General features: G+C 35.1%; 1 protein-coding gene across 1 annotated transcript in view; it reads left to right on the top strand.

Annotated features, from left to right (window-relative positions):
- Positions 1-17,462, top strand: part of LOC149808153 (furin-like protease 1) — a 58,891-nt gene that overhangs the window by 11,502 nt on the left and 29,927 nt on the right. Inside the window, exons 4-11 of the mRNA XM_089973937.1 lie at positions 593-721; positions 2,552-2,616; positions 10,839-10,927; positions 12,185-12,355; positions 13,951-13,955; positions 14,620-14,826; positions 15,931-16,031; positions 16,879-16,988. Coding sequence (XP_089830063.1) covers positions 593-721; positions 2,552-2,616; positions 10,839-10,927; positions 12,185-12,355; positions 13,951-13,955; positions 14,620-14,826; positions 15,931-16,031; positions 16,879-16,988 — 877 coding nt within the window. The remainder of the gene's footprint in view (positions 1-592; positions 722-2,551; positions 2,617-10,838; positions 10,928-12,184; positions 12,356-13,950; positions 13,956-14,619; positions 14,827-15,930; positions 16,032-16,878; positions 16,989-17,462) is intronic.

The following is a 17,462-nucleotide window of genomic DNA, read 5'->3' as shown; positions in this document are numbered from 1 at the left end:
CTATAAACAAATTAGATCTTTATTGTCTCAAGCCACAGGCGACGATTCACGGTTTATGGCCCATGGCTTGAGATCATGGTTTGATCATTGGCTGTTGTATTTCTTCATTGGTCTCGACTTTGCCAAGAAACGATGGGTACATGGTTTTCATGTCAATAAGTGCGCATATGTGCACGCAGTAGTGTACAAAAGAGCGCAAATCTTCCTTTATGGTTACGGTAAAGGCTTTTTAATATGGCTATACACAAAGATTTGAGGATGCCAATTTAGATGTATGTGTGCAGATTGTTTGATTACACTATATCGTTTTAAAGCAATTGAAGTAAAGAAAAAATAAAAATAAAATATTGTAAGAGGTGCACGGTGGTGGACTACCTGCTCTGGTCTGAGACAGGATTTAAACCCGCACCCTGCTGGTCACAAGTCCTCCCTCTTAACCTCTGAGTCACAACAGAGCCTGAAACAACAGTCAACATGTGAGTTTGACGATGGGTTTCGATGGGATAAAAAGAGTGATGGGCATGGGGATAGGCGTGGGCTATGTTGACTGACTGCACATAACCTGCAATAATCTAAAATGTTCTATCGCCAGAACGGAGCTATTTCGCCATCGATGAAGGTCCAGGAGGCATGGGATTTGGGTTATAATGGCAGTGGGATCACGATTGCAGTTGTAGATGACGGAGTCCAGATAACTCATACTGATCTGGATGCTAACATGGTAAATGAAGAAAATTGTTTGACAAAAGTAAATTATATATATAATTTAGTAGAAGACGGATCTCCTTGGGTTCCTTTAAAATTATTTACCTTTTGAACCTTTTTGAGAATTTAAATTCGTCAATGTGATTTTAAGTTGTATTATGACCTTTTAGGTACTGTCTAGTTTACATATAATTGGTGAATGTTCCTGATTGGATACATTTAAATAAATTTGTATGGCTCAAGAATGTAAATAGCAAAGCGCGTGGTTTCTGATTATTGGCTTACATCTTGGATACAATCCAATTACAAAAGGTAATATATTTCGTTTGAAAATGGTATATTTTAAATGAAACTAATCGTTTCGTCTGCGTTATGTTCGGTTGAAATTTATTTCCCCAAACCGCACCAGTTTTCTTACTTTAAATGACCCCCAAAATATGTACTGATTTCCGCTACATTATACCTATACGGAAAGTATAAAACAGGGGTGTCAAACGCACGGCCCGCCAGACTAATTAGTCCTGCAAGCCAGGTCTCTGGTTAGTGTAAATAAATTGTATGCCTATCATAGTTCATGATACATATGACCCGAGTGAACCATATTTATATCAAATCTTGTATGCCGTAGCAAATGCGTTTGACACCCTTAGTATACTGAATGCAAATACAACACGGACCAAAATTAACATAGCTAAACTGAACCAAGCAAAGTGAAATACTAATTTAAAATATAGTATGTTTTTCATTTAAAGTAGCAAGTAATGGTCAAATATATCACTTCCATCACTATCCATACATAAATGGAATACTGACCGATTTAAACCGTCGCTGAATCAGCCCAATTTAAGAGCTTATTCGGCTAAAATTTTGGCCTGATTCGGCCCAAATGCCAGGCTGATTTGAACAATGTAAAACAGTTTTAGAAAAGCAATGGAACACACATACCAGATATGTTATAGTAGGTATTACTGTTTTCGCAAACATAATAAGAGAATGTAAAAGGCAGCATTAATCACAAAGGTTTTGAATGAGCTACTCTGAAAATATTTCACGGCTAATTGGAAATGAAAGATACAGAGTCCTACATGATTTCATTTCATGATACATGTATATATATATATATATATATATATATATATATATATATATATATATATATATATATATATAACACAATGTCATTATCTCACGTAAAATCTGGTTGTGTTTCCATAAATGCAAATTTTAATTGCTCAGTGTACCTGGGAATTAATGAAAAATATCATGTTTGAAGCAAATTACATGTTATATTTAAATCAAAGGCGAAATTTAATATTTCAGATAGTCCAAATCAGCTGTGCATTTTGGGCTGAATCAGTCTGTGATTTTGGCTGAATATGCCTGGTCCAAATCAGTCTGTTACCACAGATATGTACTAGGAAATCAATCACTACCATCATTACTGATACAAAAATGATCATGTCAAACCTGCCTTTACCACTAGTAGCACCATCATCATTCTTTCTGTTTCTTCTTTTCAACTCTAGTGGTGTCTTTACTATTAGGCTGTGGTTTTCTGATCCAGTTTTTCAATTTATAAATTACTTTTATCTGATATTTTGATTTTCGATGCGTAACTTACCTGTATGAGTTGAAGATAGATAGGCACAGTGATGACTATATTCAATAAACAAGATGTATTAAAAAATTTGTATCTGATCAAATAAGTAATGATTATATTCAATAAGCAATATATATTTTAAAATTTGCATCATATCAAAACAGTATATAACCATGTTCTCGTAGCTACAAAAGGTCCATATTCTATATTTGTGAATGATTCATTCAGCATTTTACTGTCTTGTAGAAAAGTGGATACCATTACGATTACGTAAGCAATGACGCGGACCCAGATCCACGTGACGGGAGTCAGTGAGTAGTAATATGTTGCTTTATATTGTATAAAAGTATTGGTTGTTTTGATAAAATCAGAAAAATTGATTTGATTAATTCAGCTCTGTCTGCCCCTCTAAGTTTGTATGGGTTTTATACATATTTACCTGTGTTACGAATATTTACTTCATTTAGGTGTATATTTTGGTACCTGTCAACAAACAATTTGTAATTGGTTGGGGGGGGGGGAGGAGGGAAGGGGAGGGTAGCAGTATTAATATTAGTATATTGAGTGTTTAAAATGCTGATGACATAAGACTTTTAAAAAAATCACAGGTTGACTAAGGGCTGAGCTCCATGATAGATCATTGATTTAACGATATGTTTATATGTGGGCCCCTTCGCAGGCTCCCAGCGATATCAGCTGGTAACCACTGAGGAATCCCTCCCCACCATGTGTCCGAAATTATAAAGGCTTTTACATGTTAGTGTTTCCCCTCAGAACTGTGATGTTGTATATTTGTAAAATATCAAGAAGAATTTCGCTTAAAAAATTTATTTAAATATTATTTTTATTCGGGGTTGATCTTCCTAAAAAGATAGTACTGATCAGGTTTCACGGGAACCAGCGTTCTGTTTTGAATTTAAGGAATATGTACTCTCTGCCAGATAGAAAAGTATAACGCTGGTTTCCTTCTACCTTCTCTCTTGTGACCTTTGTCCAGAATATCTCCCGACCAACTGTCCTGTTGTATGCTTGCTATATGTGTTGTGCTAGTTGTGTGTCTGCGTGAATTTCATGTTAGGACGGCACATATTATAAAATCGAACTAACCATGAGCTGTCGATTGGCTTGTTTATGTTTTTGTTGTTTTTTGTTTGTTTGATTTTTTAAGGGGGGGAGGAGTAACTTCTACTTTGCTCTTCTCTTGTATATCTCATGGTTTGGAAAATAGTTGAATTTGCCTATCGTTTGAGACACAAGACTTTTGTCTTTCCTATAATAATAATAATAATAATAATAATAATAAATGGTTGAATTGTTTTTGTTCCGTACATGTGTGTGCTTAATAGCGTGATGGGAAAACGGTTTAGTATAGTGTTTTTGTATCCCAAGTCTTATGTGTGTGTGTAGCGCATATTCTGCTAGCTTGATATCCCAAGCTTCTCTATAGGCCTGCCAGTGCTGGATTACCAAATAGGCAGAGTAGGCACCGGCCTAGGCGCCCCGCGTCAACGGATCAAAATAATATTTATTAAACTTATTAGGAGATAATTTGCGGGGAGGACCCCAAGATTTCGACTGCCTAAGGGCCTACACAAGATTTAATCCGGCACTGAGGCCTGCCCACTTCACATGTGGAATAGCCCCATGGTATCCGCACCTGGTACTTTTCAAAGGTTACAGATCCCTGTTCCCGTCTGTCATTCTTTATTGTACCTACATGTGCTATGTTAATTCTTTGTTAATTGGTGCATTTTCCCATTTTGTAGGGTGATTTTAGGTGTTAGTTGTTCTAATCAGTTTTTACCGTTGTAAATGGGAATATCATGATTTTTGTGAATATTGTTTTATATTTGTATTATGTTATATATTTTGTGTTATATGATATGTTGTTGATATTTGTACAATGAGACTGTATTTCAGTCTGGTAACATCGTCCACTGTAGTAGGGTCAGTGGTCATGGGATTCAGGGTATGTTACGTATATTTAATTACTTTCTTTATTTGTTAGGCTTTTTAATAGTTTTTTTAATTACATGTATTTAAATACATGCCATTGTAATGTAAAATTGCATGCTGGACTTGACCTTGTCCAAGACTGAGTTCATTTCTGCGTCACCCGAATTGACATTTTTATATTTTATTCTGTGTAAACAACTAATATATAGCTAAATTATTCTCTTTGTGTATGGGATTAAAATCAGCATTACTATCAATAGAAATAAATATGTTTATTTGGATCTGAATCTAGGTTTTCTAATTTCCTTCGTGTATTTTACATAATCTAGATTTTAGTTGTTATTTTGTAAACATTAGGATCATTTTAGAAGTTTTTTTCAATTAGGTAAAAAAATATTTTTTAGAAAACGCTAATTGTGATCTCAGATCAAGTAGAGAACTATATAATCTTGTAAATGAGAGGATTGTTTTCAGTCATGCTTTCAGAACTAGAACGTTTAAGTTGTATTATATTTTGTGTTCAGTATTTTGTTTCCTGGCTGGAAATGTTATTTCTTCAGATTATTGGATTCAGGTAATTATTTTCTCTGGAAATACAAAAGTACTCTGATAAAATTTTTTGGGATACGGACATTCACTGGAATTTATACTGAATTCAAACCTGGAATTCTCTTACTGTGATTCAACAAAAGACTTGACACATCAACATTCTATAAGCTACCACAGACACATCATCGCCTTCAGTTTTTTGGATTTATTCTGGTCTTCTACTGAGTTTTAAATTATTAGGTCTTGTGTCTGTAATTCTTGGAAGATTTTTGGATTAATTTGCAATTTCGTAAGTTCTTTTTTTTTCTTCTCATTTTCACCTTGTATTCAAGGAAAATAAATTATTTGTTGAATTTTACAAAGCTTGTTGTCTTTCACTCTTTTCTGCTACTTATTTTAAGAGCATAGACTCGTAACAGGTTACCTGTTATAGTGTTAACCATTAATGAGGTTCACGTCAGTGGTTTTGACAGCAATACTTTGTGTTCAAATTTGTCACTAAGCATTACAGTTGTAACTCCTAAATAACTGGGTAACATGAAGCCACGGGGTGACATTTAACGGCACTAAATGTGAAGGAATTGTGTGCATAATTCATTTGCAGTGCACAGGAAGCAGACGTGAACAGTGGCTTTACTGTTTACTAAGGATGGTTTAGTCCTATTTGTAATGCTCATTATATTTGTATCTTTTCACTGTGACCATTATACCCAGTTTTCCTGTGGGGTACGATAAACTCTTCGTTGCAAGACACATGAGATAATCTGCAGCACTCCTTTACAACCTGCAGCTGCATGTACAGTGATTTCCTCATTTTTATGAATGTTCGCATCCGTTAGTCTCGAGAGACGATGGAAGTGCGCCCATGAGAGATGTCCCGGTTGGTGGTTGTGCAGCGTCTGATGTGGCTATGTAGCCCAATACGGGAGTGGCAGTCCTTGCTGAACTTGCTGAACTTGAATGTTACGTCTGGTGTGGGTTGGATCTGCTTCTTCTTCCTCTGCGATCGCTTTCAGACCAATGATCAGAGCATGTCGCCAGCTGGACCTGTCTACAGCGAGCTCTTCTCAGGTGTTGGCATCGATGTCAAGGGCTTTCATGTCGCGCTTGCAGACATCCTTGAAGCGGAGATGTGGCCGTCCGATCGATCTTTTTCCAGAGGAAAGTTTCGAATAAAGGATGTCTTTGGGGATCCGTCCGTCATCCATCCGACGTACATGGCCTAGCCATCTGATGCGACGTTGGCGGAGGAGTGTGACCATGCTGAGAATCTTGGCACGTTCAAGCACCTCGTTGTTTGTTGCTCGATCGCTCCAGGTGATCCCGAGTATACGTCGGAGGCATCGCATGTGAAAAGCACTCAGTACAGAGTCCAGGTTTCACTGGCGTACAGGAGAGTGCTTAGCACGCAGGCACGGTACACAGAGATCTTAGTGTACAGGGTCAGCATTCTGTTGTTCCACATTCTCTGCGATAACATCGAGAGAGTTGTAGATGCCTTTCCGATCCGCTTGTTGAGCTCAGCATCGAGCGAGAGGTTGTTGGTGATGGTAGAGCCGAGGTACGTGAACTGACTGATCACCTCAAGTTCGTAGTTGTTGATAATGATGCTTGGGGGTCCGCGTCCTGAACATCATGTTTGTTTTCTTTAGGTCGAAGGTCGATGGTCAACCCAAACTCATCGCACGCTTTAGCAAAGCGGTTCATCAGGCGCTGTAGCTCTGCTTCTGTGTGAGTGGCTAGATCAGCATCGTGTGCGAAGAGCATGTTCCAGATGGTTGCTTCACTCCCTTTACTCTTTCCCTTCAGTCGTGTCAGGTTAAACAGTCTGCCGTCTGATCGCTTGTGCAGGTAGATCCCTTCCGTGGACGTCCCAAAGGCGTGCCTGAGTAGGACTGCGAAGAAGATGCAGAGGAGCATTGGGGCAAGGACACAGCCCTGTTTCACTCCAGTGCGGATATCAAAGGGGTCGGATGTTGAGCCATCGTACTGCACTGCGCCTTTCATGTCATCGTGGAAGGACTGGATTATGCTTAGCAACTTTGTAGGGCATCCAATTTTCGCCAGGATTGTGAAGAGTCCGTCTCTGCTGACCAGATTGAATGCCTTGGTAAGGTCTATAAAGGCCAGGAAGAGTGGTCTGTGCGTTTCTCTGCATTTTTCCTTCAGTTGCCTGACGAAGAAAATCGTGTCGATTGTGGATATCTCTGCACGGAATCCGCACTGCGACTCTGGATACACTCTGTCAGCAAGTGTTTGCAGTCTGTTCGGGATGACGCGTGCGAAAACTTTACCCACGATCCTGAGAAGGGATATGCCCCTATAGTTGTTGCAGTCGCTTCTGTCGCCCTTGTTCTTGTACAGGGTTACGATGTTGGCGTCTCTCATGTCCTGAGGCACTGCATCCTCATCCTAGCACTGGCAGAGAAGGTCATACAGGTGTGTGAGCAGCACGCTACAGCCTCACTTGATGACTTCTGCTGAGATGCCATCCTTCCCTGGGGCTTTACCTAAGGACAGTTTCTCTAAGGCCTTCTTTAGTTCGGCTACTGTGGGTTTCTCGTTCAGTTTGGTCATGAGGTTTTGAATGGCGTTGAGGGCATCGTTGGTCACGTGGTTATCTCTGGATTACAGTTCAGAGTAGTATTCCACCCAACGCTCCATCTACTTGCCCTTGTTGTGGATGGTATCGCCTGCGGAAGACTTCAGTGGTATTGTCACTTTCTTCGTGGGACCCATTGCTTTCTTTATGCCATCGTGCATGCCTCTGATGTTTCCGATATCTGCTGCTGACTGTCTGCTCTGACAGAGCTGAAGCCAGTATTCATTGGGACACTGCCGTGCTAATCTCTGCACTTTGCTTCTGGTAGACCTGTATGCCTGTAGTGTCTTCCGGCAGGGGGGTTGCTTGTATTGCAGGTGAGCACTGCGACGCTCTTCTGTCGCTGGCATGAGTGTGGCGGAGTTAGCCTCAAACCAGTAATTGTTCTTTGATTGCTTCTTACCGAAGATCCGTGTGGCTGTGCTGTACACCGTCTCTCTGATGAGATCCCATCTTTCTTTAGCACTGCCGATGGGAGGTTCTGAATCAAACGTCTTGGAAAGAGCATAGGTGAATTCCTCAGCCTTGTCTGGATATGACGTCTTGCTCACATCAATGCGTGGTTTACCCTCTTGCCTAGAGCGGTGGATCTTCTTCGGTATTCTTCAATATTCTTTACCAATCACTATTAACGAGAGTAAATTTTTCTCATCATTGTCACTCACCATGATCTTTCATGCTGTTTTAACGAACCAATCAAATTGCGAAGAAAATACGCGTCAAAACCACAGTTAATTATTGTCTGAAGAAGTGTTTCTTATTCATTTGCTTTATGTTTTCAATAATAATTGCAGCTTCTGGAATGCTTCAGACACTGGACTTTGAAAAATATGTTATTTGTAATACGTATATGCTGTTTTCCAAATTATTTTGTCACTTTTCAGTTGTGGTTTCTGAGAATTAAACTTTAGGTTTTGTCAATAAATATGTTTCTATGCTAGTATTATTGAAGAAATTTTATGCAATAAAAATTCTTGCAAAACTATTGCATACCCCTGGCACAAAGCATTGATTTAAACTTAGAAAATGGCTCCAGAATATTTATCACAAGTAATGGAATTTTCGGAAATCAGAGTATGTACAGTCGTTCATGGGCTACATCTTTGTTCTAGAGATCATACGATAGCAGAGAGAAAAAATAGCTTTTTGATGACTGAGTCACATGACTGAAGCACATTTGACACATTTCTTTGACCAATTTCCGCACGTAGACTAGTCAGTCCATCTGCAATGATATGCATCCTTGGTAAAATTGAAAAAAATGCAGGTGAACGAATTCATTCTTAGAAATCTTAATTACTGAATAATGTACATTTTGATCAATTGATAAAGACAGCTTACTTTTGTTTTTTAAGGTCATTTTAGATATTTTGACTAGTGTGTGACCAAAAGCGCAGACTCTTGAGAACAAGTAAAGACTCAAAAGTCAAAATGGATTTCATTACTCCAATGTTACATTTAGCTTAATTTTTTTTCTTCTATTTTTGTATGGTTCAAACAATTCCATTGCAGTCTGAGAAGATTTATATACTTTCTTTGTTCTTTGTCTTGCTTCAATTTTCTTTTCTCACATGGATATTTCTTCATCATGACTAAAAACATTGAGCCTTGGAGAAAAAAACAATTGGTCTTCAGTGGTTGGCTAAGAGTGGAGATGACATATGCAATTTGTTGCTGTGGTGTAAAACAATAAAAAGGAAAAAGACTTTTTGTGATTTGTAAATGTTCTTAACAAACTTTTTTATTTCTCTATTCTGAAAACCAGAACTTTATCTGAAATTTCTTGCAGCTTATATCCTATTTGTTATGTGAATGTAGAGAAAACTTCACTTTTTCTGGACCACACATATTGACCATATTTCACAGTAAACTGCTATTTTGAACAAACTATAAAAAGGCATATTTAAAAAATTTGGAACCCAAACAAACTGCCAGCACAGACTAAAAGACTTGTTTTATTAAGACCCCGTTTTTCTCGTACTTCACATCATATTGTTTGAGATTTTCATATAGTTATATCAACTGGTCATCCTGTATAGTACAAAAATGGGGTCATCTTAGAGTCCAAGATAAATGATTATCAACTTTATGTGATGATCCAAACAATGAATACCTTTTGTCAAGCAACGTTAAAATCCTGTCAGAAAAATACAAGTATCATGATTTAGATTGCAATTAGACACATACATTATTTTCAGAAAACAAAGACCAAAGCAATTAAGTGTTGTGTATTATTGACAGTAAATAAAGACCAAAGCAAGTAAGTGTTGCGCATTATTGATGTAAAAGAAGGACCCAATCTATAAAGTGATGTGTGTTTTTGACAGAAAAGAAAGACCAAAACAGTTACATGATATGCTTTATTGACAGAAAAGAAAGACCAAAACATTGAAGTGTTTTTATGCACTATTGACAGAAAAGAAAAGCCAAAGCAATTAAGAGTTGTGCATTATTGACAGAAAATAAAGACCAAAGCAATTAAGTGATATGCATTATTGACAGACAAGAAAAACCAAAACAACTGTGACATGCATTATTGAAAGAAAAGAAAGACCAAAAAATTAAGTGTTGTGTATTATAGACAGAAAAGAAAGACAAAAGCAAATTCTAAGCATATCAGTTTCAGCACACATACCTTAAGTTTACCTGTTATGTTTGTCAGAACATTTAAAAAAAATTGCATTATTGATTCAATTGGCTGAGCATAATTTGTTTTTAGTATGCAACCGATAGCATGATATAACATGTGCCTTTACTGACTAGTTTGCTTAAGAAAAATGAGAAATATTTCTTTTATGTATGAGAAACTTACCACATTTGCATACTCATGTATTTTAACATAATATTATTTTGTGTACAAAACATTAATCATTATCAAACAATATTAAGTAAATACATGTAGAATCCATGAAATGTCATAGGCAGTTAGCTAAAAGATATTGAATGTGATTTACAAAACTGAAAACAGATTTTAAAAATCTAATAATATGAAAAATTCAATCATCATTTAAATATTTTAATTTGTTTCTTCTGCTTGTAAATTCCTTACTTACAATACACTGTTCTGTCATGACATATACTATATTAGAAATTTCTATTTTTGTTTACTTGCTTGAGAAAATACATGGAAAAAAGTGGACAAATTACAATATTTCCAAGCTGATCTTCATGTAGAAGAAGCATATTTTCATATACTTTGCATTAATAAAATTGTTTTGATCAGATCCCATGCTTTAGAGGTTAATTGTTTTCCACTTCTTCTTATTTGATTGAATGTTGATATATCTAACAATCTTAATTTGATAACTTGCTGGCCTTTGTGGTAATAATAAGAAATGGCTTTAATTTGATGGAACCTCTATGGCTACATTGAACAGGGATAGAATTGTATCAATCAGTATTAAAAGTTTGCAGTCTTTATTACAGCCATGGTACTCAGTGCAGTGGATTAATTGTTGCAGAGGCCAATAATAATGAGTGTGTTGTAGGGGTTGCTTTTGGTGCTAAAGTTATTGGTAAGTAACTTCCACAAATCAATCTTAAGCTTAAGTGACACCATAAAATAATTAATTCCTCATTTGCATGCTTGTTTGTTCCCCTTTTGAATATTGTCAAGAGGGGTGAATTGAAAAATGTGTCTTTTAACCTCTGCTTCCTGTTCTCATGTTTTTCATGCAGTTTTAAATGCGACATAGGATTACATGACTAAAATGCACTAAGGAATGAATGAGAAGCTTTCCACTTGCTGGCTTGGCAAGGAAATAAAAAATAACAGGTTTTGTTTCTAAAATAATGTGGAATAAAGAGATCAAAACTCATAATATGAAGATACTTACTTATTCAGTATATGTGAAGCTTGAAAATAGATGAAATATGGAATATATATATATATATATATATATATATATATATATATATATATATATATATATATATATATATATATATATATATATATATATATATCAAGTGTCATCACATCATAATTTACTGAAATATTTGTTTTCCAAACATTCTTTCTGAAAGGTTAATTCCATCACTTTTGGATATTTTGGATTATTTGAAAACTTGCACAGTGAATTTTAGTATACAGTTTAGTACTCACTTATTGGCTTACTTACATACTTACAAAAGTAGAGTAAACACTTTTTGATGCAAATTAAAGTACTCATTTAAAATCAGTCATATATTGTCTCCAATCCTCTTGTTGTTTTACTCACTGTCTTCTGTTTGATTTATACGTCTTCAATGATTGCCTTGCCCATCTTGCATTTTTTTCTTCTCTTGCATTTTTACCCTTAGTTTTTCATGAACTGTACAATAACTGGGATTTTGTTTTAATGAAAAAAATACAATTCTTTTTCAACCTCAAAAAAGTTAGAGAATCCAGCATGGGTGAAGTACTTGTAAATACGAAGGAACATAAATGTAACAATGTGAGTAACTAGAATTATCATTTCATTTAATATTTGTCAAGGATCCTAAGAGCCAGTGAGTGGCTACAGTCATTTTGCTTTAAAAAAAGAATTAGATGCCCTCGGCCTCAAAAATACCCTGAAACATCTTATAATTCACAACAAATTATTTTGTTATATGTGGTGACTAATCAAGAAATTAATTAGGATTACCGGTAGTGATGGGATGGGAATATTATTTGTAGCAAGTGGTATATTGCAACAAGCAATTTCGTTATAACTGGAGTTTGCTGTACTTTGTTTCTGATCTCCATTGACAGGAGTTTGCTCTACTTTGTTACTGATCTTTATTGCCAGGCATCCGACTTCTGTCGTCAAGTGGAACCACAGATCTCCAGGAGTCCAGATCTATAAGTCACCAGCGCTCTGTCGTGGACATCTACACCAACAGTTGGGGTCCGCCAGATGGATATGGTTATTTTGAACCTGGGAGTCTTACTAAGGCAGAACTGGAAAATGATAACATTGGTGAGTAATCCACACAAAATGGCATACCATTGGCAATGGCATATGATCGGTGAGTAATCCACACAAAATGGCATACAGTTGGTAATGGCATATCATTGGTAATTAATTAATCCATGCCAAATGGCACACCACTGAGAATTAATCCCACATCAAGGAATATATTTTGGTATCTAACCCTCCACATCATTGGTAAATTATCCCTACAAAATGATCTTAGCAATGTAACTATTAATGATGGAATACAGGAAAAGAATTTCTGATTATCCTTAGTCTGCATCAATGAATGTGATTTTTTTCATATATAAAAACTAGGAAACTTTAATGACATTATACAATTTATATTTTAAGAGCCTTTGAAATTTTATTATAATAAAACAATGTACATTGTATATTGGAAAAATATGATAAAACAATATACACTGTATATTGGAAAGTTATGACAAAATATTTGTTCAGTATTATCTGGATGTTTTTTTATAAAAATAGAATAGGAATAACTGTGATTACCTGTCCATCCATACGCAGGATTCATAACCTTGTCAGAGTGTAATTAAAGCACACTTTGTTTTGACCATTATAGAACACAAAATATAAGTAATATACATTAATTGCCTCATGGATTTGATTGATTTCTGATGTAAATAGTATTTCATTCATGTTAAATTTACAAAATATTGTGTAAATTGTTATTGATCAATAATACATAGTTAAACATACTTTACTGTTATAGTTCATTTTTTATCTTATGAGTGAAATCTTGAATCAAGAAACCAACTCATTTCAATTTCACTCTAACCTTTGAAAACTTGGCAGATTGTGATGAATACAATTATTTCATTTAAATCCCATATTAATTCATTTAAAGCTTGAGTTCGTAATATAGATTTTATGATATTAACACATGCATAATATAATAACATGTAACCAAAGATTACAAATTTGTTTAAAGTCAGCATTGTATAATGGTAAAAAGGTGTGCTTTAATTACAGCAGCTTTTATCAAACAGGTTTTGCAAATTGCTGGTGAGATCATCTCCCCATAATTGTCTGCAGTTATATTAATTAAGAGTGTATTAATCAAAGAATATATTAAACAGATGATGATAATATGATGAAGCAGTGTTAATTGATTAATTAAATGTCATTATTTGATTTTCATCATTGTGTTTAGAGTTTAATGAACTGGAAATATAAAGCACTTTAAAAGATAATTAATAATAGATATATCACTTCATCAATGAAAATAATGGAAAAAGATATAAAATATATAGTTCAGCTTTCAATAGAAATAATGCTACAAATTTTGTTACATTATCATTATTTTTTTGATAATTAATGCAATGTCCAAAAGATTTGCAGGATATATATGAATGATATCGTGAATTTTACAGGATCCCAAGTTTGTTTTAGTACAGAAGTGGTTTTTGTTTAGTACTTAGAGTATTTAAAAGTACACAGTATTAAAAAAATACCCCAAATGCTGGAACTTTTGAAGTTTGGTGTCTTTGCATATACACTTTATACTCATGTAAATATGGAAACTGTCCAAAAAAATTATAGCTTACCACTTTCATTTGTCAAATAAATTGAGTAAGTCTCAGTTCTGTGGCAACATTGGTCAACAGAATATTGCATGCATTGTATGTCTGCTCTGTTTGCACCATCGGAATAAATGAAGCACATATCATCTTTTTTTTATTGAAACTGAAAGTTCAATTAAATTAAATAATTTTTCATGTAAGTACTGCACTTTATGATACTCGATGCATGTTACATATTTAAAGCCTCTCCAATTCCATAACTCCAATTCCATAAGCAAATATTCTGAAATTTTTCGTGCTGTCCTTTTCAAGTTACAACAAAAGGGCTGCTTGGAGTAAGTGTATCAGTCCATCCAAGAAATGAAGCAATGATACATACAGCTCAATGTCATCTTCAAAGTCATGTACATTTGAATTTTCAGACCTAACTGTACATGTATTAAATATTATGAAAAAAATTTACAAACTTCTGAATGAACTACTGTTGCCTTTGTGCGTCGCATAGAAAAAAAGAAACACCTACATGGAAGTTTCTGTCCAAAGGTTTTCCTTTTGTCTCAAGCTATATGAAAAAATGCATCAATTTTGCACTTCATCAGGAACTGAGCAACACAACTTTCATTGGCTCTATGATAGCAAAGTAATAACTGATTATGGGTAAACTGTGGCTTTAATCAAAACCCATATATGTTATACGTCATATTAATTCAAGTTTTTATTCAGGGCCGCTCAGGTAAAGGTGCTATTTTCACATGGGCAGCTGGGAATGGTTACAAATATGACAACTGTAATGGAGATGGTTACGTAAATAGCATCTATACAATCGGAGTGACCAGTCTTGACTCAGCTGGTAAACCTGCCTTCTACTCTGAGGTTTGTGCAGCTGCATTGGCAACAACATATGGTGGAACAAGTACAAGCCGCTACCTTGTAAGTAGAGGAAATATGTTGACAATTTTAAGACTGAACATGGAAGCCATTCCATTGCAAAAATCGACACTTTTTAACATACCACTCAAACCTATTACTTGCACCCTATGAGGATGCATTTCAGACTTGAAAGTTTTGTTGCAGTCTATCCATTTGCACAAACCATCATACCAAATCTTTCTACCCTCCATTGATTGGTGTAGATGGAGTTCAGGTTACAAGGAAGTGTTTATATAGCATGTACAAATGTGAATTTGTACCCAATCATATCCCCTGCATCAAGGATCCGAACCACTGTCATCATCTGCTGATTCTCCCAAAGCACACTCTCTCAGTCAGTATAGACACATTCAGTTTTTTGGGGATGGACAGACAGATATGACCTTTCAAAGCATGTCCACAATGGTATAAGAATTTAAGACTGAGAAAGAAATAGAGCTACAGAATTCTCAGTACACTAAGTCGTGTCAAGCAGAATTGGAAGTCCATCAAAGAAAACTAAAAACTCAGTTTCTTATCAATCATTTTAATAAATCAAAGAATCCAAATATCATCCCAGTCTTCTTGAAGTTCGGAATGTATCTCATTAACACTGTTTCTATCCACTTTATAGTTGAATTTATTTCATATTTTGGTCATGATATAGCTACTTAAAAATGAAAGTTTATTTCAATTAGTATATGTCGTTCAGGTTTTCTTTCATTTTCTTATCTGAGCCATTTATTTAAAATACATTATGACCATTCATACTGATTTGGGAAAGAAAAAAGTCAGCATGAACTGTATCATCCATAATTTTTAAAACTAATATTACAATTTATATACTTTTCATGAATGTAAATTGTTACAATTATCTCCAGTTCATAATTTTTAACCACATCATGTAATAAATTCTTTAGATTAGTAAGCCTTGAATTTAATTCATTGAAAGCATTAAAATAATTAAACAATGCATAGATTATCATTTTATCAGCTGACACAGAACTCCTTACTATCCCCTTGTTTTAAGATAAGTGAAAGCCGTACGCTGAAAAAAAGTTTCATAGATATAGATACAAAATGCAGTATACTTACATGGATATAAAGATGTATGTGTATTTTCAGTATTCTACCAGTCATTCTGATAGTTGTGCCAATGATCTCCAGGGAACATCGTTTTCTACTCCTGTGGCAGCTGGAATCATTGCCCTGGCTTTACAAGCAAAGTAAGATGCTGAGAACTTCATGTAATATATTTCAAGAGAAGACCACAGCTATTAATTACTGTCTTGTCTAATTAGTATATTAATCCTTAACCATTGAAAATTCAATTCGTTAAGTGTTGTTGATGAAGAACTATTGATTTATTTACTGTTTGGTTGGTATAAATTTTCATGGTTTTGTGAAAAAAGACCTGGCGTTGGTATTTTAATATTTGTGATTTAGGCTAAGGAGAAGCAGCATTTGCTCAATAGTTACTATGCTCGACTCTTGACTGAAAGGGTGCTTGGTTTGAATCCTGCCATTGGATCAACTCCAATTGGGTATCATTGTGTCCTTGGTCAAGTTACTTGTTCCAGTTGCTTTGGCACCAAATGGCCTACTTGTATTGCTGTGTCATAAAACATCAAACCAATCCACATATTGTTTGCCAGATCTTTAAATTGGTGCGTATCAGCCACATAGTCACAAATATTGGCACGCCATGATAAAAAGGGAAGTCACAGTGTTTGAGTTACAATGCAGAAAAGTAATATATGTTTCAGGAAGGGGATATAACCATATTGAAACATATTTCATCTTAATTATACAGATGAAAGTAGATTTAAAAGATGTAATATAAGTTCACACATTTCAGAAAGTATTCTATTAGCATATCTTAAATATTCAGATCTGATTTTTAAAGTTTAATCTTTGGTTGATGTTTGTTACTGGTTATATAACAAATGGAACTGATTAATAATAAATGCCAAACTAAATGGAAATTATAAACTTCCCAGAACTATATATCATGTGGTCAAGTTGCAAATTTCCCAAAGACAATAAATTATATGCTCAAATTATTTCTTACAGCCCAAATTTAAACTGGAGGGATGTTCAACATCTAATTGTTCTTACATCAAAAAAGTACTCCCTAACAGACAGCGACTATAGTTGGCAGCTTAACGGTGCAAAGAAATATGGTAAGCCTCTTCATGTTTTCATCCCCAGGCAGTTAGAAGTTATATGCCTTACATGTTTTCATCTCTAGGCAGTTAGAAGTTATATGCCATACATGTTTTCATCCCATGGCAGTTATATCCCCTACATATTTTCATCCCTATGTAATTAGAAGTTATATGCCTTACATGTTTTCATCCCTAGGCAGTTGGAAGTTATATGCCTTACATGTTTTCATCCCTAGGCAGTTAGAAGTTATATGCCCTACATGTTTTCATTCCTAGACAGTTGGAAGTTATATGCCCTTCAAGTTTTAATTCCTAGACAGTTCGAAGTGATATAGGCAGGAAATGGAGCACTACTGCATGATATGAAAAAATATATAATTCCAGGAAATGCAAAAGGAGTGTTGCCCTTGTAAAAACATAAATTGCATGTCAAACATTTGGACTGGAATAGATAATCTAAATCAAACTATCAGATTTAAAAAACGGTGA

Source organism: Sinohyriopsis cumingii, chromosome 1 (genome assembly GCF_028554795.1).
Source record: "Sinohyriopsis cumingii isolate HCF-2022 chromosome 1, ASM2855479v2, whole genome shotgun sequence".
NCBI classification, from domain to species: Eukaryota; Metazoa; Mollusca; class Bivalvia; order Unionida; family Unionidae; genus Sinohyriopsis; species Sinohyriopsis cumingii.
Note: the sequence above shows the minus strand (reverse complement) of the source record. Positions and strands in the feature narration are given on the sequence as shown.